Genomic DNA, 20,099 nt, shown 5'->3' with positions numbered 1-20,099 from the left:
CACAACGGGAGAGATTCTGGAAGGAACTCCAGGGAGAGACTGCCATCTCTACCTGGAATGGCCCCGTGGTGGAATCCCACAGGCACCTCCTGCCAGGCCTCTGGGAACGGATAGCTCCGGTTGCTGGAATTTTTCTCTTGTTGCAGAGGGTGAGGGTGGGTGGTGGGAAGGAGGAAGACCAGAACTGGCTGTGGACGGCTATGGGCGGCTGTGGGTGGACATGGCAAGAGGAGGTAGTCCTGGGGAGACAGGACTGTGAGGATTCTTTAAGATCTCGTTGGCCCTGTGACGTGTCTGAAGCCAGGGGTGAATGTTCAGGGAAGAAGGGATCTAGGTCACAAAGGTCAGAGAGGCAGGGCCCACAGCAGCTGGATGAGTGAAGAGGAGGGGCTTCCAGCTTGGGTGGTTCAGTGCCAACCCCATGTGACAGACCTAGTTCTCCAGGAAAGCCCTTCTCTGGTTCTGGTTCAGCTTTTGGTTTGGTGGGTTTTTGTTTTTGTTTTTTTGTTTTTGTTTTGTTTTGTTTCGTTTGTTTGTTTTGTTTTTTTGGTTCAGCTTTTGTGATAAAGTTTTTGTAATTGGGCTAGAAACTTTAATTAGGAGCCCATATAATCCAAAATCTTTTTTTTTTTTTTTTTTTTTTAAGATTTTATTCATGAGAGACAGAGAGAGAGAGAGAGAGAGGCAGAGACACAGGCAGGGGGAGAAGCAGGCTCCATGCAGAGACAGAGCCCGACGTGGGACTCGATCCCGGGTCTCCAGGATCTGCCCCTGGGCCAAAGGTGGTGCTAAACCGCTGAGCCACTAGGGCTGCCCCCAATAATCCAAAATCTTAAATGTGAATTTATTTTTACTTTGAGTGCAAGTCAGAATAGTTCTCAACTGTCATCTAGCAAGGTACCTTTCTACTTCAGTTTTCAGATGGCCAGAACTATTTCACCTTTTCTGTTTATAGCCACACAGCCTAGATATTGTTCTGTCCCTGCCAGGGACGAGTGTATCGCCCCTAATCAGGGTCAGGAGGAAATTGGGGTGGGGGGAAAAGTTGGGCCTCCTCTTCTGTTTACACAGCCAGAGGACTAGTGGTCTTTCTGGCAGCCCAAAAGAGGTATTCTCTCTCCCAGTTCAGGGACTAGGCATTTGTTGGAGAATATAGTCACTTGCTGATACAGGTGTGTCAGGCTGTGTACCTGGGGTGTCTTTGCTAGTATTCACCCTGTTGGTGTAGCCCTGGGCAAGGGAAGAATAGGGGTGACAGCTGAAGGGGGAGCAAAGACCCAGACCCGTGTCCACCTCCCTGTGCCACATACACTTTATCACATGAGGGCTCTCTTCGTGGGGTGGACACCACCAGCCACCAGTGCTCTCTGAATGACAGGCTGACATTGGCTTGTTCTGATAGGTGGTGGCTATGGCCTGTTCTTCTAATGACTAGTGAGCCCGTGTGTACTTCCTTTTGTATGTAGGTGAAAATGGGGAAGAACAGTTGTGGTGCTTGTCTTCTAGGAAAATCCTTCTGCCACTTTGGAGGACCTGGAGAAGCCAGGCGTGGACGAGGAGCCGCAGCATGTCCTCCTGCGGTACGAGGATGCCTACCAGTACCAGAACATATTCGGCCCTCTGGTCAAGCTGGAGGCCGACTACGATAAGAAACTGAAAGAGTCCCAGGTGATGTGGTGTGTGCAGGAGGGTTTCGGTCATTTTAACCCAGCGTCTCTCCTAAGGTCTGGGGAGGGCGGTTTTCTCTGCAAACTGCGGACGCTGACATGGGCAGAGGCGCAGTGCTCTGAGAGACGGAATGGTGGATTGAGGGCAGGCAAGGGAGTGACCCTTGGGCAGACGCCCGGTTGCTCAGAGCTAAACACCGAGTGTTTTCTGATTTAAAATCCAACAAAAATCCCCCCTCTCAGTTGGGGTCACAGCCTTTGCCCACGGCTATGAGAGTCGGAGCTGAGGAGCCCATGGCACGCTGAGGGCACTCCTTGTACCAGTCTCCTGAAGAACACATGTAGGAAGCGGGAGCTCTGAGGATCGGCCACCAGCTTCCTTCTCCCTCCACGGTTCACAGAAAAGCCACCTCTGAGAGCAGACGTCGTGTGGGGGTCTCCTGGTCATCTTGAGCGGGTTCTGGGGGTCCTAATGGCTTCTCTCCCGGATGTGCCCTTGTTGGTGTTGCAGGCTGTTGGGTGCTGTGTGCTGCACCCTGACATCATGGCTCGTAAGGTCGCCATAGGGCACACACCTGTGGAAACCCAGACACGAGGAGTCCAGGCCCGTGTCTGTGTCTCAGGCTAACAGGGCTCTTATTTTTCATGTGCTCAGACTCAAGATAACATCACGGTCAGGTGGGACCTGGGCCTTAACAAGAAGAGAATCGCCTACTTCACTTTGCCCAAGACTGACTCTGGTAATGAGGATTTAGTCATAATTTGGTTAAGAGGTGATTTTAAGTTTTAAAATATTTGTGACCATAAGTAGCATAAAATTCCTAGTTTCACCCTTGTAAAGTGTCCCTTAATTTGAACTCTTCATGGTGGCAGCCTTGGCACATGTTGAAAACGCTAACTTTCTTGCTGTGTTTTCTCTGTAAGACATGCGGCTCATGCAGGGGGATGAGATATGCCTGAGGTACAAAGGGGATCTGGCACCCCTCTGGAAAGGGATCGGCCACGTCATCAAGGTCCCTGATAGTATCCTTTGTGTAAAGAAGGACGAGTTCATCCTGAGCACAGGTGGCCTGTGTGGGGGTCGCCTCGGGGAGGAAAGGGCTCCGCGGGTGGCTGGGGGCGGTGGGAGTCCCTCTGAGTGATGGGGTTTGCCACTGAGTCTTTTCTTCAGTTGTACTCTGAGGGTGCACCATGTGTATCAAACTGATCAAAGAGCTGCCTGGCCTGAGGCCAGGGCCTGCCCAGCTCTGTGCCCTGGGGCTCTGGAGGCTCCACCAGAATCCTGGCCTGCTCCATGCTGGGTGCTGCCCCAGTGCTCACAGGATTGCAGGAGCTGGCAGTAGGGGGGCGCAGACACCATGGTGGTGACTGTCAGTGAGAACATGGGCCAGGTGGGCTGGGTTTTCTGTGCTGGGCACAGGGGAGGGTCTTTTTTCTCAGTAGCTGAATGAAGGCTCCTCAGAAAGGTAAACCCAGCTTTTGACAATGATGAAACTTAACTCAGTGGCACAGATTATGGCGATGAGATCGCCATTGAGCTTCGGAGCAGTGTGGGTGCACCTGTGGAGGTGACTCATAACTTCCAGGTGGATTTCGTATGGAAGTCAACCTCCTTTGATAGGTATGTCCACCTTGCCCCTGCAGGTACTACTGCATCTGTTTTGCAGTGCTCTGCTGGTGGCACAGCTGCCGCCTCCACCATCTGGATGATTCTCATCTGCAGTTGCCAGGCCTCACACCAAACACTCCATGGTCGTGCGGGTCCCTGACCCTGAGTTTTCCTTCCAGGATGCAGAGTGCGTTGAAAACGTTCGCCGTGGATGAGACCTCTGTGTCGGGCTACATCTACCACAAACTGCTCGGGCATGAGGTGGAGGATGTGATCATTAAGTGCCAGCTGCCAAAACGCTTTACGGCACAGGGGCTCCCCGACCTCAACCATTCTCAGGTTCTCACCCATTCTGGGGACTAGAAGGGGCCTGGCTGGCAGAGCCTGCTTGGATGGGCAGCCCCCCTCATTCCCCAGGGTTGGGTGCAGCCTAGCACTTATCTGTTATCTGAAGGTTTATGCTGTGAAGACTGTGCTGCAAAGACCGCTGAGCCTGATCCAGGGACCACCAGGCACAGGGAAGACAGTGACCTCTGCCACCATCGTCTATCACCTTGCTCGGCAGGGCAATGGGTAGGGCTCAACACCACCCAAGGTGGGGGTGGGGGAGACCTGTCTGCTGGGATGCCTGGGGGCCCCTCTTACCTGGCACTCTGTGTTTTACATTATCTGTGTGAGTTCTGATCTTTGTGGTTGCTTTTAATAAGCAAGCGTGCTGCTCTGGTAGAGGCCACAGTGGGTCAGTGTGTTAGCGCATCTTGACTTTTGTACTTGTGTGCACCTTAGAGCTTTGAAAGTCTTTAGGGTGCAGACAGGAGGGTGAGGATGCAGGATCCTGTTAGTAGTATTGCTGCACATGAGAAATGTGAAAACTAGGTGGGAATAGGAAGCGCCAGACCAGTTGGGTTTTAGCTCCTTCAGCTTTGTTCATTCCTGGCTTTAGTCTTAGATCACGAGTGGGGCTCTGTTGCCTGTGATTCAGAACAACAGTCCTGGCAGTTAGCATTTCCTGAATTTCCTCTGGGTGAGCTCTGAGACGTTCATTCACATTGTGTTGAAGGCCTGTGCTCGTCTGTGCTCCGAGTAACATAGCTGTGGATCAGCTGACTGAGAAGATCCACCAGACTGGGCTGAAAGTTGTACGGCTTTGTGCCAAGAGCCGTGAGGCCATCGACTCCCCAGTGTCATTCTTGGCCCTGCACAACCAGATCAGGAACATGGACAGGTGGGTGTTGGATAGCCCACCTTAAGCACAGCACATCTCCCGTGCGCGGTCCCTGATGACACATGCCTCCCGTGCCTGCTGACATGTCACCATGCTTCCAGCATGCCAGAGCTACAGAAGCTGCAGCAGCTGAAGGATGAGACGGGGGAGCTGTCATCTGCTGATGAGAAGCGGTACCGGGCTCTGAAGCGTACCGCTGAGAGGGAGCTGCTCATGGTGAGCTCTTAGCCTCAGCACTGTTTTGTTCTGTTTGGCTGTGGGACTGTCCCAGTATGTGGAGCTGTAGATCAGTTTATTTTGCTTTTGGGAAAGAACTTCGATCCCTCCCATATTTGTCTTCTCAGTGGTTGCACATCTTGGTCTGGAGGTGGGTCTGGAACACTCTCCTGCTCTTTTATAACAAACCAACCAAGGTTTCCTCAGCTCAACACTGCCTCTCAGAGGCTGTTTTAGGCACAGAACCATGTCTGTGCTGAGAGATTTTTGTGATAAAGTACGATCACTTAGAGCCTGGACGTAGATGTTGTCCAGGTGGGATAGCAGCCTGTTTCCATAAGTGTCGGGGAGAGTGTGAATCTGTGTCCTGTCCTGTCTGCCCTTTGGGGCCTGGTAACATTTACCATGCAGGTGCCCTGATGCCTCACCTACTCTTGTCTCCAGAATGCAGATGTCATCTGCTGCACATGTGTGGGTGCAGGGGACCCAAGGCTTGCCAAGATGCAGTTCCGCTCCATTTTAATTGACGAGAGCACCCAGGCCACTGAGCCAGAATGCATGGTCCCTGTGGTCCTTGGTGCCAAGCAGGTGGGCCATTCACTGTAGTCCTGTTTGAAAATGTGTGTGTTCTCTTGTTCCAGTTCTGTGTGATTCTCAGTGCTGGGGTTTGTTTTTGATAATGCTTTATGTACCATGATATCCTGACAGAGCAGAGGGATGCACAGTTGAGGGGTTCTTGGAAGGATGAGTGCCCTACCCAGCACCTCTTTTGGGTCCTGAGTGCACATCTGTGTGTTTCATATGTGGGTTTCCCCGCTATCCACAAGTAAAACATTGCTTTGAAACCTCTCATAAGCCAAAATGAAATAAAGTGAGGAATATCTGTGCTTTCCGAAAGTTCACATCATGCCACTTGGCTTTTGCAAAAGCCAACATTAGTACCTGTTCTTGACAGCTGAAAGAAATCTGAAGGGGATTTTTGCTTTTACGATGAAAGCCATAAGCATATTAATACAGGTCTTTTGTAAAAGAGAAGTGGCATAAGGTGAACTTTTTTTTTTAAGATTTTATTTATTCATGATAGAGAGAGACACAGGCAGAGAGAGGAGCAGGCTCCATGCAGGGAGTCTGATGTGAGACTCGATCCTGGGACTCCGGGATCACGCCCTGGGCCAAAGGCAGGCGCTTAAACCGCTGAGCCCCCCTGGCTGCCCATAAGGTGAACTTTGTTAGGAAAATCAGGATACTTGTATGTGGTGGGTGGTCCTGTGCCTGGTCAATGCTTACTACTTGAATCCACATGGCCAGGTGGTCGTATAGCACCCGGGTTAGTGCCCCCATGAGCGGGTGTCTGTGCCGTTTCATACTCAGGTTCCTCACCTGTGTGGGCCTCTCCCCACAGCTCATCCTCGTGGGTGACCACTGCCAGCTGGGCCCTGTGGTGATGTGCAAGAAAGCAGCCAAGGCTGGACTATCTCAGTCGCTCTTTGAGCGCCTGGTGGTGCTGGGCATCCGTCCCATCCGCCTCCAGGTCCAGTATCGGATGCACCCTGCGCTCAGTGCCTTCCCATCCAACATATTCTACGAGGGCTCTCTTCAGAATGGCGTCACTGCAGGTAGTGCTTAACCCAGAGTGGGGGGCCTAGAGGGAACGCAGCCTGGGAATGAAACCTGCTGTCGCTGCCCAGGCGGCCTCACGTGGCGATCACTTATGTGTAGGGGTCACCTCAGCTCCAGTGGTGTACAGGACGCAATGTCCACTCTGTGGGGTGGGCTAGGGGAGCTTATCCTTATAAAATGCAGAGTCAGTACGTGAGAATTCTCAGCAGGGGCATATCACACAGCATGCAGAGCAGGAGGTGGCAGAATTGACAGTTCCTCCCACTCCTGACCCTGTTGTTCTCAGAGCCCAGGCCCTGGGGGTTCACAGAACTGAGGTCAGAACTACTCTTGTAGTAACACTGAGGCATCGTGTGCCCTTTTGCCATGTGTATGGTTATGCTGAAGGTGCAGAAGCGTCCCTGGAAGGCTGGCTGTTGCTGCGGCATGAGTGGGGACAGTGCTTTTAGAGTGCCCGTGTGTTCTCATTGCCACATGCTTGCAGCAGGCAAGGCCCCAATCAACAAAGAGTACTCACTTTACTAACCCCTTGGGTGCACATCCTTGGGACCCTGTGCGTGACTAAGACACTTGGCAGTTGTGGTAGGTGCTTGGAAAAGGACACAGGGATACGTTTGTGGGCTGTCCTTCAGCCTGGGGTGTTCAACAGGTGCTTTCCCAGAAATGATCAAAGAGAGCCAGCCTGTGGCTTCAAGGAAAATAGTTGACAGTATTTATCACCAGTGGTAAAACCTTGAGAATTCAGATGAAAATCAGAATTTTGGAAAACTCAGCTGATCAAGTCTTTCTAATGCTGAGTGGCTTTTCTGATGAGATCTGTGGTGGACAAATGTCTGTGGAGTGTGGAGTCTCTGGAAGCTCTGCTTGACTTGGTGAGCAAGTACTTCCCATGCTGATGGCCAGCAAGGATGGTACAAAGTCTGAGGCTGTCTCCAGGGCAGGGCCGAGGAGGGCCACCATCATCGCGAGCCTGCAGGGTGACCTTCTATCCAGTGTTGGTCTGGAATCAGGCAGGATCTCATAATTGTGGGGAAGGTCATGAAACACTCTTCCCTTTTCCAGCCACATGCATCTGTGAGTCCCGGTCATGCTACTGGCAGGGCTGACAGAGACTGGCTGCAGGAGCAGAGTCCACCGTTCGGGAACGGAGTTGCAGAAACTCAATAGATAATATACTTTAGTGGGAAATGTTGTTTTTCATAAAAAAGGATTTTGCTGATGTTTATTTTTAGAGGAATTCATACATATTTTGTGTTTCTAGGTTTTTAAATACAGTAAACTTCAGTAGAGTAAAATTATGGAAATGGTAGCTATTGGGATTCCTCAACTTTTCAGAGTATGAAAGAGTCCTGAGACTGGCGTTCTTAATGTTTGGTTCATGCCAGCAGCCTGCCATGTCAGCCTTGTCTGGCCTGCTGTCTAGGTGAGATGGAGGCTGAGAGTGCGTGCCCGGCCCGGCCACGAAGCTGCCATGTGGTGCAGTCCTGGGAGTTGATGGGACTGTTACCATCACTGTGATGCTTAGAACATTGCTGGTCCATTGGGTGGTAGGGCTAGGAAGAGCCAGGCCACAGGGAACTTGTTTGCTATTGGATGCTAGTTGGGAAAGCCACCACTTAGCACTGATTCTCACCTTTGCCGGTCCTGCTCTGTAAGACAGGGAGAGAGAAGAAAGAATCTGAAGCACTTCCCTGCCGAATGCAGAGCCCAACTCCAGGCTCGATCTCAGGACCCTGAGATCATGACCTGAGTCAAAAACCAAGAGTTGGATGCGTAACTAATGGTACCACCCTGGTACCCCAAGTACATATTTTTTTAATTCTTCATCAGAGTATAAAGAAGTGCCCAAATCCTAAGTGTTCAGCTTAGCGAGTCTTCTTTAAGTAAACACACCTGTATAATTAGTATCTGAACTCCAAAACACAACCTGACCAAGCATACAGGAGCCCCCTTGTGTCCTGAGGTGACCTCTGTTCAAGGCAATGCTGGTGCCCACCCAGACCCACTCTTGGGGTGGCTGGGCCTTAGCTGTAGGAGGAGCATTTGCACTACAAAAATTGGCGGGCATTAATAGATCAGCCCCTGCCACCACTACTCCAGTGGCTAAACATTTGCCAGAAACCCCTGAGCTAATGCGCCACAGAGCTAGCCTTGGCTTCTGCCTTTGCTAGAAGGATAGAAATGGACAAGGCCTCTTTCTCAGCTTGACATAAAATGGATCATTGATTTTTGTGGGTTTTCTAAAATTTTATTTATTTGAGAGAGGGACAGAGATAGGAAGAGAGAACATGAGTGAGGAGAGGGAGAAACCAGCTCACCCCTGAGTAGGGATCCTGACGGGGCTCCATCCCAGGACTCTGGGATCATGACCTGAACCAAAGGCAGATGTTTAGCTGAGCCACCCAGGTGCCCCGATTTTTGTGTTTTGATGGCAAAAATGCCATTTTTCTCAGGCTGCTCTGTTGAGTAGGTGCAACTCCATAATTCCCAAAGGGGTGAGTGGGGTGTGTGAATGGACAAACTGATTTTTAAGTTATAAGGAAATGCACAGGGCCCACAGTAGCCAAGGTGAACATGAAGAGCCCAATGGAGGTGTTCTCTTACACTACCAGGTGTCACGAGTTACTATAAAACTGCAGTTGCCAGGATACTCTGGGGACAGTGCCTAAGAGGCAGACCCATCTGTCCATAGTCTTTGGTCTATGACAGGATCAAATTGACTCAACAGTGTCATCCATAAAAGCCAATTGTAGGGACGTCATGACCCGAGGGTAGGCAGGCCAGAGAAAGGTTCCATAAACAGGCCAGAGAAAGCATCAACCAGTGAGATGTTCAGTGAGTGAGCCAGCATTGTGCACCAGGCAACTGAGTTTCACTTCATCCAGGGTGTTTGGGGGCCATAGACCTGTCCGGATGGCCACCTCACGGCCCCATCGACCAGGGTCTCTTGCCCAGAGCCTGCTGTCAGCTGCTCTCACATGTGCCTCTATTTGTAATGGTGTGGTCTCTGCATTGCTCCGTCTGTACTCAGTCAAAATATGCTGTGGCTTTTTCCTCTAATGTGAAGTGTTACCTCTTTTCCCTCCCATGACAGCTGATCGAGTGAAGAAGGGATTTGACTTCCAGTGGCCCCAACCTGATAAGCCGATGTTCTTCTACGTGACCCAGGGCCAAGAGGAGATTGCTAGCTCAGGCACCTCCTACCTGAACAGGTAAGCAGAGACTCGCCCTTGACATCTCCAGGCTTCAGTGGCAGCTTGGCAGATAGCCACTAACCACCACTAAGGTGTTCTTTCTTCTGAAGCTTTTCCTTTACTTCCTTATCCCCATTTTTTGTGGACACCTAAACCAACAGCATATTTCCACCTTCCATCTTCAGTGTGTTTTTCTATTGAGCAAAAGTTGCTAAGCCCACGTGTGAAGCTTTTCTGTCCCTCGTGACTCCCTTGGTAAATGATGGGGAGCCCAGCTGTCCGTGCAGCGGGCCTTCACAGGGCTGCCCTGGAGGTGGAGCCGGCCCCACACCTCCCATGGTCTCTAGCCTCAGTCTCAGGAGCCCACGGGTGCCGCCTAGGAACTGAACGGCGGGTTTTCTTAGGACGGAAGCTGCAAATGTGGAGAAGATCACCACGAAGCTGCTAAAGGCGGGTGCCAAGCCTGACCAGATTGGCATCATCACACCTTACGAGGGCCAGCGCTCCTACCTGGTGCAGTACATGCAGTTCAGCGGCTCTCTGCACACCAAGCTCTACCAGGTGCGCGCACCCAATCGGGCCTGCTGGGTCCCACCACAGAAGCGGACCTTGACCTGACCTCCAGGCCTGTGGCCTGTGAACCGGCACAGTTTGGGGGGCGGGGGGGTGCATGTTCCTTCAGGTTTTTCTCAGGATAGTTTTCAGAGCAAAACTTAAAGTAATTCCAAGTTGAAACATATGGCATGATTATGTGCCGGCCTTACAGTGGATGTTACATAGTTGTGAAAACGCTGTTCACTCCTGTATCAACACCTGGATAAAATGTCCAGGATGTATATCCTTTCAGGATGCAGGACAACGTAATTATTTCTCTCTGCAGAAATGGACCAAAATGTAAAGTAATGACTGAGTGACGATGGCAGTTGGTCTCTGTTTTGTTAACTTGAGTACAGTCTAAGGTTTTTTGTGCCAAGCATGTATGTGTTTATCATTGGGAAACAGATTGCCAAGGTTAAAAAGCAACCAGAACCCAGGAAGGCCAGGAAAGTGGGTCGGGGGACCATGAAGGCCCGGTGGGAGCAGGCTCAGTCAAAGGGGTTCCCTCCTTGCTTCCTCACAGGCACAGCAAGCAGGTGGCTGGTGCCAGGGCTCTGCAGGCTTCAGGTGCCAGGCTCTTTGGTAGGATTGGACAGTGCATCTCAACACAGTTCACACAGTTAGAGGGTCCTCGAAGGCAGCCAGCTGGCTGACTGTGACCATGTGTCCCTTGTAGGAGGTAGAGATTGCCAGCGTGGACGCATTCCAGGGGCGAGAGAAGGACTTCATCATTCTTTCCTGCGTGCGAGCCAACGAGCACCAAGGCATTGGATTTTTAAACGACCCCAGGCGGCTTAATGTGGCCCTGACCAGAGCAAGGTATGGAGGCCTGAGTCCCATTAGGCTTTGCTGGTGGCAGGTGCCTCCCTCCTGACACAGGAGTTCTTGGAGGGATTTTCCCTCAGAATCTGGAGCTGGGAGGGTCCACCCAGGAGCCGCTTCCCTGCCTGGTTCTCCTCTTTGTCTGGTTGTTCTTGCATCACAGCTGAACCTTGGGCTGCATACAGGGCAGGACTGGACTTTGACAGCACCAGAGGGTAGAATGTTCCCAAGCAGCAATTTAGAAAGAATGCATTCCTATGAGACACCTTTGTTTCCTGTCCTGGTGGGTTTCTGTGGCCTCAGTTTTGCGGCAAGGGTCATCTAGGCCCTTTTGACCTAAGATCAAAATGCAATAGTTCAGGTTGTGTTCCTGCAGAGAATTGAATCCATGAATCTAATCTTTTGGTCTTGTATGCTTCTTTGACCCTAGAATGTAACCTGTCTTGAAATAATGATGATAGCAAAGGAGACCCAGAAAATAAGGAGGCCCCTTGTCACCTTGAGTAAAACCAGTCCTCAGCTGCCCTGTATCAGCTGGAAGTTAGGCTCACTTCACACGTTGGTTTTTTCCCCTCTCAGGGCATTTTGGTGGTTATCTGTTACCTCCTACCCCTTTCTAGGGTGCTCTCTTGTTTGGTGGCCAATACTGGGGCATATGGGGATCCTGAGACAGCTGGGTAGGGTGAGCATCCACCAGAGAAGCCAGTCCCCAGCTTGGTCATTGAGTTCTGTGCCCTGGGCTTTTGGGGTTCCCGAGGCACAGAGCCTGCTGGGACTGGTGATGATCTCCCAGGAGGCCGATTCATGGCTGAAAACAAGGAGACTCCTCTGAGCTCATCTGCTCATGGAAGCATTTGATACCTGGGCTCCTCAGAAATTGTTTTCAGATATACCCGGTGTGCTGTTGGCAGTTCGCACAGTGGGCTTCAGTGCCAGCTCCATCCCTGTGACCAGCAGTGTACCTGTCTGCCCCCAGCAGGCCAGGTGTCTAGGCAGGGAGGGAGAGGATGCCGGGAGAGCAGCCTGGGCTTAACTTCTGTCACCTTGGATGTGGATTTTGAGTCTGTTCAGTCTTTCCTCATTGTTCTACGTGGTGTTCCACTCATCATGTAGAGCCCTAAACACCATATTTTCATGCCCATACCTTGCAGGTATGGGGTTATTATTGTGGGCAACCCAAAGGCCCTGTCCAAGCAGCCCCTCTGGAACCACCTGCTGAACTATTACAAGGAGCAAAAGGTGCTGGTGGAGGGGCCCCTGAACAACCTGCGGGAGAGCCTTATGCAGTTTAGCAAGCCCAGGAAGCTGGTCAATACCATCAACCCGGTGAGTACCAGTGTAGGCTGGCAGAGGGGCATGGAGGAAGACAGGGTCAGGAACCCTCTTCTCCCTCAGACTGGTGTTCCTAGCACGTGGCTGTGAGCAGTAGCAGGTGTAACCAGCGACCGGTGTGAGCTGAGGCTAGACATGCATGTCCATGTGCACGAGAGTGATGGAGCTGGCCTGTTGTCACAGAGCTCCCCCACCCCAGGTCTCTCAAGTGTTATAAGGCGCTCTCAGACCTGGCCTTTTAGGACACAAAGTCATGAGTGGTGTTTAGGAGTTGGACATAGTGAACCCAGGGTGCTCTAGGGGACTTAGAAGCCATGATGTTGCTTGAGGTGAAGCCTGAACGTATCTATGTTCAGCATCAAAGGTCAGGTCTGTAAAAAAAAAAAAAAAAAAAAGGCCAGGTCTGTGGAGTAGGGTGGGTGAGGCCCAGAGCCCACTGGTCAGCAAGCCCCTCAGGGTTGGCCTAGGCATGGCCTGGGAGGTGGCCGGGCCCTCAGATCTTAAGAGAGTTCATCTTGTGTCAAGGTGATAAATTCCTCACCTATCTAAACCCTCTGCAGGGAGCCCGCTTCATGACGACAGCCATGTATGATGCCCGGGAGGCTATTATCCCAGGGTCAGTCTATGATCGGAGCAGCCAGGGTGAGTCTGCTGCAGGAGGAGGGGTGGGTGGGGTGGGACCACACTGGCCCTGTGCATGTTGATCATTCCCACGCCTGCAGCTTTTGGCCCTATCACTCCTGGGGTGACCTCCCAAGCCTCAGTCCGCAGAAACTGCCTCACAAAGCTCTTTGTTGCCTTCCCTTGTCTGAAATCAGAGAATTGGTTGTCAGTTTCTGAATACAAATTTTTTTCTTTTTAAGAGTTTATTTATTCACGAGAGGCAGAGATATAGGCAGAGAAGCAGGCTCCACGCAGGGGGCCCGATGTGGGACTCGGTTCCAGGTCTCGAGGATCACACACTGGGCCAAAGGCAGCCTCTCAACTGCTGAGCCACCCAGGTGTCCCATAAACCTTTTTTTTTTTTTTTTTTTTAATACCAGAGCTCTGCTTATGGAGGTTTGCAGGCACATACTGCAGCCCTGCCTGTTTGCCCCTGTGCCCCATGCCATAGTGCTCCCTGCCTACCTTGCCCTTTGTGCCTCCACTCAGTGGGGGGGTGGGCACTCCTGCAGCTCCTCCAGGCCACCCATAGCCTCAGTTCTGGTTGCATGGTCCTTCTTGTTTCTGTGTACTCTCTGAGACCACACTTCTGGGTGGGGTCTCTGTCCTGAGGCTGAGCCTTAACCCCTGCTGTATGGAACACCTCCTCTTGCCTGAGCCAGTGTCTAGACGGTTCCCATTCATCTCCCAGGTCCCTGTCTCCTAAGGCCTTTCCCTGCCCTAGCCTCTACAGAGGGTGACTGGCTCACCCAGGTGCTTGGTGCCACAGCCTGCATTTTACACTGAGCTTCATCTCCACCTGGGCTCACTGGCCATCCTGGGGCCAGGTACACCCCAACATTTCCTCTCTTGTGTGAAGTAGGAAAACCCCCTTTCCTTGCCTAGTATTCTGGTTGCTGAGCTCAAGTGACGGATGTCATTGCTACATCCAGTGAGTTGCTAGGTAGGGTGCTCTGGGCCCATCCTTCATCCTTGAGCTTACCATGGGCCCAGATAAGGCACTTTCAGCCTTGGGGGTGGTGGGGGGTGGCGGGGAGCAGATCATAAGGCTTTGCTGTCATGCCTTGGCTCCCTTTGGCTTCCCAGCCCCTGGAGCAGCTGCGTGCAGATGGAGATATGCCTAGCTCTGGGGCTACCTTGGGGCCTTCATCTTCAGTGCCATTCACTGGTCTGTTCACTCGGGTTTTTTCTTGCTTTTGGGTGGTGGTGGAGAGTGGGGTGCGGGTTACACGAATATAAAATTTTCCCTTTTATTTTTTCAGTTGGAAATGCAACTTAGCTTTAGTCTTTTGGATGCTGGTAGGCCGTGATTCTCCTAAGTCCCCTTGGAAAAAAGGCTTGTTCCCAGGAGCCAGCCCCAGAGAGGCTGTCAAGAGTGGGGATTGAATTGTGAGATTCTCTATCAGGTGGCTTTGCTGTAGGGGTACACCAAGAAACACCATGGCACTCAGAGCAGTGACAAGATGAGATTGACATTCCAACTGTTCAAGCTGCCATTTGTGGGGTGGGCAATTGGCTCATTGGCATGTGGTGGGTGACACCTGCTGTCCACCTTGTGTCTTGCAGGCCGGCCCTCAAACATGTACTTCCAGACCCACGACCAGATCGGCATGATTAGTGCAGGCCCCAGCCACGTGGCTGCCATGAACATTCCCATCCCCTTCAACCTGGTCATGCCCCCCATGCCACCACCAGGATATTTTGGACAAGCAAATGGGCCAGCCGCAGGTGAGTGCCAGGTGGCAGCATGTAGGCAAAAAGCACGTTGGTGTTGGAGTTTGTGCACATCTGGGCTTTGGACAGTTGGGTTTGTTGGTTGGATGCTGACCTCCTTCAAGGAACCCTGGACTTCTGTCTTTCAGGCCGGGGTACCCCAAAAGGCAAGACTGGTCGTGGGGGGCGCCAGAAGAACCGCTTTGGGCTCCCTGGACCCAGCCAGACGAATCTCCCCAACAGCCAGGCCAGCCAGGATGTGGCATCGCAGCCCTTCTCCCAGGGCGCCCTGACACAGGGCTACATCTCCATGAGCCAGCCCTCCCAGATGAGCCAGCCTGGCCTCTCCCAGCCCGAGTTGTCCCAGGTGAGCCAGCAGCAGGGAAGTCAGGATGGCCTGGGGGGGCCCTCCACACAAGGACCTGAGCATGGCTCCGCACAGCACCCTCCGTAGGTACACCATGTGGGTGTAAGCTCTAAAACCTGTCGTTCTCTACACTGTCTTAGGCAGTTGGCCTGGGTTACGTATGTTCTTTGGTGAGGTAACCAGTGTGGATCTCCTGCCACTTAGGCTTCACCAGGTTTTCCAGAATCTTCTCTGGAGCAGGTTCTTGAGGCTGGAACAATACATGCACATCTTAGCTCCCAACTTTGTTTTTCAGGACAGTTACCTTGGCGATGAGTTTAAGTCACAGATTGATGTGGCACTGTCGCAAGACTCCACGTACCAAGGGGAGCGGGCATACCAGCACGGCGGAGTGACAGGGCTGTCCCAGTACTAGAAGGCAAGCTGACCCCTGCAGGAGGTCTTCACCAGGACCTGGACTTGATGGGAAATTTGGGAAATGTGTAGTAGGGGTCTCAGGTCCCCTGAAGCCAGCTCTTCCTGTGGCCAGTCATTTCAGCGCCCTGTTCATCTGCTCATGGTGGCAGGGGGATGTGAGCTTCATGCATGGTGCTCCTTCCCTGAAAGAGTCCTAGAGCTCCGTGAGGAAGGGTGGATGTGGGAGTCCCGGCCCCAGATACACTGGGCACCTCTGCAAGAGGACTTCTGGGCGGTGTTCAGGCCCTCACCTCTGGTTCCCCTGAACATAGTGTGGCCAGAGTTGGATGAGCATGGGCCTGGGTCCCCTTCCCCACACATGGTGTGTGCTGGCTAAGTGGGGTGCTGGTGCCACTGGCAGAAGGAGCCCCTTAACTCTCGGCTTCCTTTTCAGCTGGGGAGCACTAGTCTGGGCACCCAGCCAGCCTCTGAGGTCCCATTTCCCAGGCGCACCGTGGGGTGGGGGGGAAAGCCCTGTACCCTTGGTGGTGGGTGCTGTGTGGGCCTCTGCCTTCTCTGATGGCCCCTTGTCCTCCCTCCCTCCCTCCCTGCAGGTGGCAGCGGAAGAGCTAAGCTATGTGGCTTAGTCCATCAGCATCTTATTCTGGGTAATAAAAAATAAAAATAAATGGATACCTGTTTTCCACTGCTAAAACTGAAGCACCACTGTGAGCAACAGGAGAGGGAGAGGAGCACCCGAGGGAGGAGCCCGAGACAGAGCGAGCGCCCACTGCTGGCCCGCGGCGGCGAGGAGAAGGAGAAGGGAGAGCGGGAGGCGGGCGGCCTCGGAGGACCGCCCGCCAGCGAGCCCTGCCAGCCCCGCTCGCCAAGGAGGCCCAGCGCTCGCCGCGTCCACACCTGGGTCTGCGACCAGGGCGGAGGGAGGAAGACCCTCATCTCAGAGTAGCCCTTTCCTCTGTTCTTTTCTTTCTGTTTCTCTTTTATTGAAAGGGGACTACGTTTTAGCAGGAAAAACTTCGCATTTCTGTGCCGAGCAGGCTCCTTGCGGGGCAGCCGTGCCGGGAAAGCCCCGCGGAGGTGTGGGTTCTGTCCACACCAGCTCTGAAACTGCCCTGGTCACGCTGCCTGTGTTCTAAGAGCGTTTCATTTAAAGAAAACACGGTGTTTTGGGTTTTTGTTTGTTTTTTAAAAGATTCTTTCAAAGGAGTACTGAAAAATCTACTTTCCTGAGTTTGTCTCTCAAATCTTAGCGGCGGACCTGGGAGATGCGAGAAGCTTCCAGAAACGAAGTTTAAACAAACCAACACATCTCAAGATTAAGATCAACACCTGTGACGGGATCACGAGGAGGATTTTTGTTTTCAGTTTTAGCTTCCAGCGGCTTCTCCCTGCACGTCAGGGTGGTGAGAGAGCACCGTGTCGTCCCGGGCCAGGCAGCCCCACAGTCTCCGCTGGACTCTGAGAAGCAAAGTGCTTCCTACGTGCGGTGGACTAGTGCCCACCCACCCCGGGACGGGCCTTGGGCAGGACTGGCTGTGAGGCCAGAGGGTGGGGAGGTGGCTGTTCCCCGGCCAGTGGCTTCTTCCCCAGGGGTCCTTCCTGAGGATTTGGTGGAAGACAGCAGCCGAGAGGACCCATCCCCAGGGAGGCACCCACAGTACCTGTGGCTGCTTAGACATGCTGAGCGCCCCACCTGCCTTGTTCTCTACCCCACCCTCCAAGCTGGGAACCCCTCTACCTGTGGGTACAGCTGTGGTGGGGTGGGGTGATTTCTGCTTTTTTTTTTTTTTTTTTTTTTTTGGGAAAAGGAGTAAGTTTCAAAAATAAGTTGGTTCTGTGCCGAAGGGGCTGGGAGGGGCTTGTCACATCAGCTAGCACAGGGGGCTTTTGTCTGGTTGGGTCTGGGCCACGACTCAAGAAGGAGCTGTAGCTGGGAGAGCCACCCCCAGCTCCTTGCACACCACGGTGAGGTAGTCTCCCTGGCAACCACCTCTTTGGGGACCATCCCTTGCCTACCTGGGCCCTGGTGACCCTGATCCCCTTCCCCAGTGTCCCTGTCCCTGTGAGGCTGACGCCCTTATCAAAGCCTCCAGATTCCAGCTTGTACTTGGGAGATGGGGACACACAGGCCACCTTCCTTCTGGCAAGGCCTCTTATTTATTACCATTGCTGTAGGGCTTTCGGTTTCCCCCTTCTTTTGATAGGCCACATAGAGGCATAGAGTTTGGATAGGTTTCCGCTATGACCCCTTGTGCGACACACCCCGTGGGCCACACCTTGTGCCCACCCGCCTGCCCTGTTCTGTTCCTTGGAACGCTTTGCCTCTGCTTTGTGCTGTTCGCTTTGTTCTCCACCTTCATAGCAGCAGTTATTCTGTTTTCCAAATGGAGCATCTGTACCAGCTTAATGTAACTTTTGATTTTGGGTCGATTTGTTTTAAGCTCTATTGTCACCAATAAAATCTTAATAAACAGCTGTTGTGTTCACACTGCGGCAGATAAACTGCAGATGGCAGAGCACTTGATCTGGGGTCTGGCTGGTTGGGAGCTTTGGGGGCACCTGGATGGCCAGGCTAGAACGGCCAGCTGTGCCAGCACAGGGACGGGCAGCCCCTGGTGGGTAGTACCTAGGGGTGCTGTGGGCAGCTCCCACCCTCGTGGGCAGGTTAGACATGCCGCTTCCTGGAGATGAGGATCTAGGAACCCAGCCCTGGGAGCACAGGGTAGGTGGTGTCACTGTGGGTCGTCCCATCACCCTGGCAGCAGGTCGTAGTGGATGCCACTGCCTCCTCTCCCACCCTCAGGTCACCAGACTGGAGACAGGGGAGCGGACCACGCAGTGTTTATTGTTTGGGCCCCGCCTGGCTCCGTCAGCGGCAGCCACACTCGTCCACCACCATGTCCTCGTAGTGCCGCAGTACCACGTTGTCGCTGTTGTCAAAGAAGAGCACTGAGATGGGCGACAGGCGCGCGGGCACGCAGCAGGGCAGGCCGGCGGCGCCGGGGGCAGCCGCGTGCATGAGTGCGCGCAGCACGGCGTGGTTGAGCGGGGGCGTCCCGCCGGGTCCCGACAGCGTGGCGGGCAGCGAGCACTGGCCCTGGCAGTAGTTGGCCAGGAAGCCGCGCGGCGCAATGACCCAGCGGTGCCAGCCCACCTCGCGGAAGCTCACGTAGAGCCGCCTCGTGCGACACGCGCCCCCGGGGCTGCCGCCCAGGGCGGGCTCGGCTTCGCGCCGCGGCCGGGCCAGTGGGTGGCACAGGCGCGGGTCAAGGGTCACCAGCAGCAGCGAGGCCTCGGCCAGGCGCGCGCAGGCGGCGGGGGCCCGGGGACGCAGCGCCAGCGCCAGGCGGAGGCTGCGCGGCGCCGACGCGTTGCGGGCCCAGGCGGCGCCCAGCAGCTCGGCGCGCACCGGCGTTCCCAGGGTGGGCACCGCCTGGCGGAGCAGCACCGGCCTGGCGCCGCCGGCCTCGCCCTCCGCCGCCCGCGCCAAGCTCAGCTCCCAGCCGGCCGCCGTCTCCGCCGCCGCAAAGCGCAGCTCCAGGCGGGCCCGGCTCGGGCGCTCGGCGGCTTCCACGGCCGACAGATCGAAGACGACGGTCCATTCAGGGCACTGTCCCGCGGCCCATGCGGGCTCCGGGGGCCGGGTGGGCGCACCTGGGGAGGCAGGGAGAGGGCTGGGCTCGCGCTGCGCCCCGTGCCCTGCCCCAACCGCCAAGGGTCTCGATCGCGGACCGGACCAGGGAGAGGTGGAGCGCCTGGGGCTGCGGGCGCCGCTAGAAGGCGTCAAATGGTGTGAAGCGGCGCGCGGGGGGCGGGGAGTGATGGGTGGGGGGCAGGGCGTCGCTTGCAAGGAAGAGGAGGCCCAGCGCCAGGCACGGCGGCCTGCGGCGGGCCCCGGGCAGGGTGAGAGATGAACGGATGCCTGGGGCCCGTGGGGAAGTGATGCCGGAGAGGTGGTATCTGCAGGAAAGGCATCAAATGGCGTGAAACAGCGGGGGACGGAGGGGAGAGGGGGGCAGGGCTTCGGCTGCAAGCTAGGGGCCTTGCCCGGTGCAAGGAGCCTGGCCTTCGGGCCACTCCGACCGGTCCCTGCAGGTGCCCACGGGGAGGAGCGGATGGAGTGCGGAGGCTCCGGTTGCTCGTGGGCCGGACTGGGCGGGTGGGACGTTCGGAGCTGCTCTGGCCTCCCCCACTCGTGGAGGGGCGCACAGCGGGGTCTCCGCCTCCTCGACACACGCCCCCAGCGCAGACCCCACTCACCGCGGTCCGGGATGTGGCGCACGATGTTTCCGGCGACCCCCAGCTCCTCCACGTGGCACGGTCTCAGGGTGGTCCCCTGGGGCGTCCGCCGCGGGCCCACCCTGGCCTCCTGGGGGTCCCGGTGGCGGAAGAGGCGCCACATGACGGGGGGTACGGGCCGGGGCTTGGGGGCGCCCCGGTGCACGTCGGGCAGCCCGAGAGCCTGCAGCAGGGCGGCGGCGGGGCCCGGGGGCGCGGGGGCGCGGGCTGGGGGCGGTGAGGGCAGCAGCAGGGCCAGGAGGAGGAAGAGGACGCGGCGGCCAGGAGGGCGGCGCAGCGCGGGCATCTTCCTCGCTGGCGGCGGCCGGACGAGTGCTCAGGGGCCGCGGGGCACCCTCGACTTGCAGGCTGGGGGCGG

General features: G+C 54.8%; 2 protein-coding genes across 5 annotated transcripts in view; one reads left to right on the top strand and one right to left on the bottom strand.

Moving 5' to 3' along the window:
• Positions 1-17,915, top strand: part of UPF1 (UPF1 RNA helicase and ATPase) — a 36,732-nt gene extending 18,817 nt beyond the window's left edge. Inside the window, exons 6-24 of one of the 4 annotated variants that reach the window (XM_072786655.1) lie at positions 1,507-1,668; positions 2,323-2,440; positions 2,592-2,690; positions 3,180-3,288; positions 3,456-3,615; positions 3,731-3,849; positions 4,337-4,501; positions 4,603-4,717; positions 5,162-5,305; positions 6,120-6,333; positions 9,432-9,549; positions 9,936-10,092; positions 10,805-10,947; positions 12,102-12,276; positions 12,843-12,924; positions 14,512-14,673; positions 14,784-15,025; positions 15,321-15,443; positions 16,036-17,915. In XM_072786655.1, the coding sequence (XP_072642756.1) occupies positions 1,507-1,668; positions 2,323-2,440; positions 2,592-2,690; positions 3,180-3,288; positions 3,456-3,615; positions 3,731-3,849; positions 4,337-4,501; positions 4,603-4,717; positions 5,162-5,305; positions 6,120-6,333; positions 9,432-9,549; positions 9,936-10,092; positions 10,805-10,947; positions 12,102-12,276; positions 12,843-12,924; positions 14,512-14,673; positions 14,784-15,025; positions 15,321-15,440 (2,604 nt within the window). In that variant the 3' untranslated portion in view covers positions 15,441-15,443; positions 16,036-17,915. The remainder of the gene's footprint in view (positions 1-1,506; positions 1,669-2,322; positions 2,441-2,591; positions 2,691-3,179; positions 3,289-3,455; positions 3,616-3,730; positions 3,850-4,336; positions 4,502-4,602; positions 4,718-5,161; positions 5,306-6,119; positions 6,334-9,431; positions 9,550-9,935; positions 10,093-10,804; positions 10,948-12,101; positions 12,277-12,842; positions 12,925-14,511; positions 14,674-14,783; positions 15,026-15,320; positions 15,444-16,035) is intronic. The other 3 variants (XM_072786657.1, XM_072786656.1, XM_072786658.1) reach the window with 3 other exon arrangements.
• Positions 17,212-20,028, bottom strand: GDF1 (growth differentiation factor 1). Its single transcript, XM_072786659.1, has 2 exons — positions 19,703-20,028; positions 17,212-19,096 (listed from the first exon to the last, which is right to left on the bottom strand). Exons 1-2 carry the CDS (start codon positions 20,025-20,027, stop codon positions 18,312-18,314), a joined length of 1,110 nt encoding a protein of 369 aa, XP_072642760.1. The 5' UTR covers position 20,028; the 3' UTR covers positions 17,212-18,311.
• Between the last annotated feature and the right edge of the window lie 71 nt (positions 20,029-20,099).

Source organism: Canis lupus, chromosome 19 (assembly GCF_048164855.1).
Source record: "Canis lupus baileyi chromosome 19, mCanLup2.hap1, whole genome shotgun sequence".
Classification (NCBI taxonomy): Eukaryota; Metazoa; Chordata; class Mammalia; order Carnivora; family Canidae; genus Canis; species Canis lupus.
Note: the sequence above shows the minus strand (reverse complement) of the source record. Positions and strands in the feature narration are given on the sequence as shown.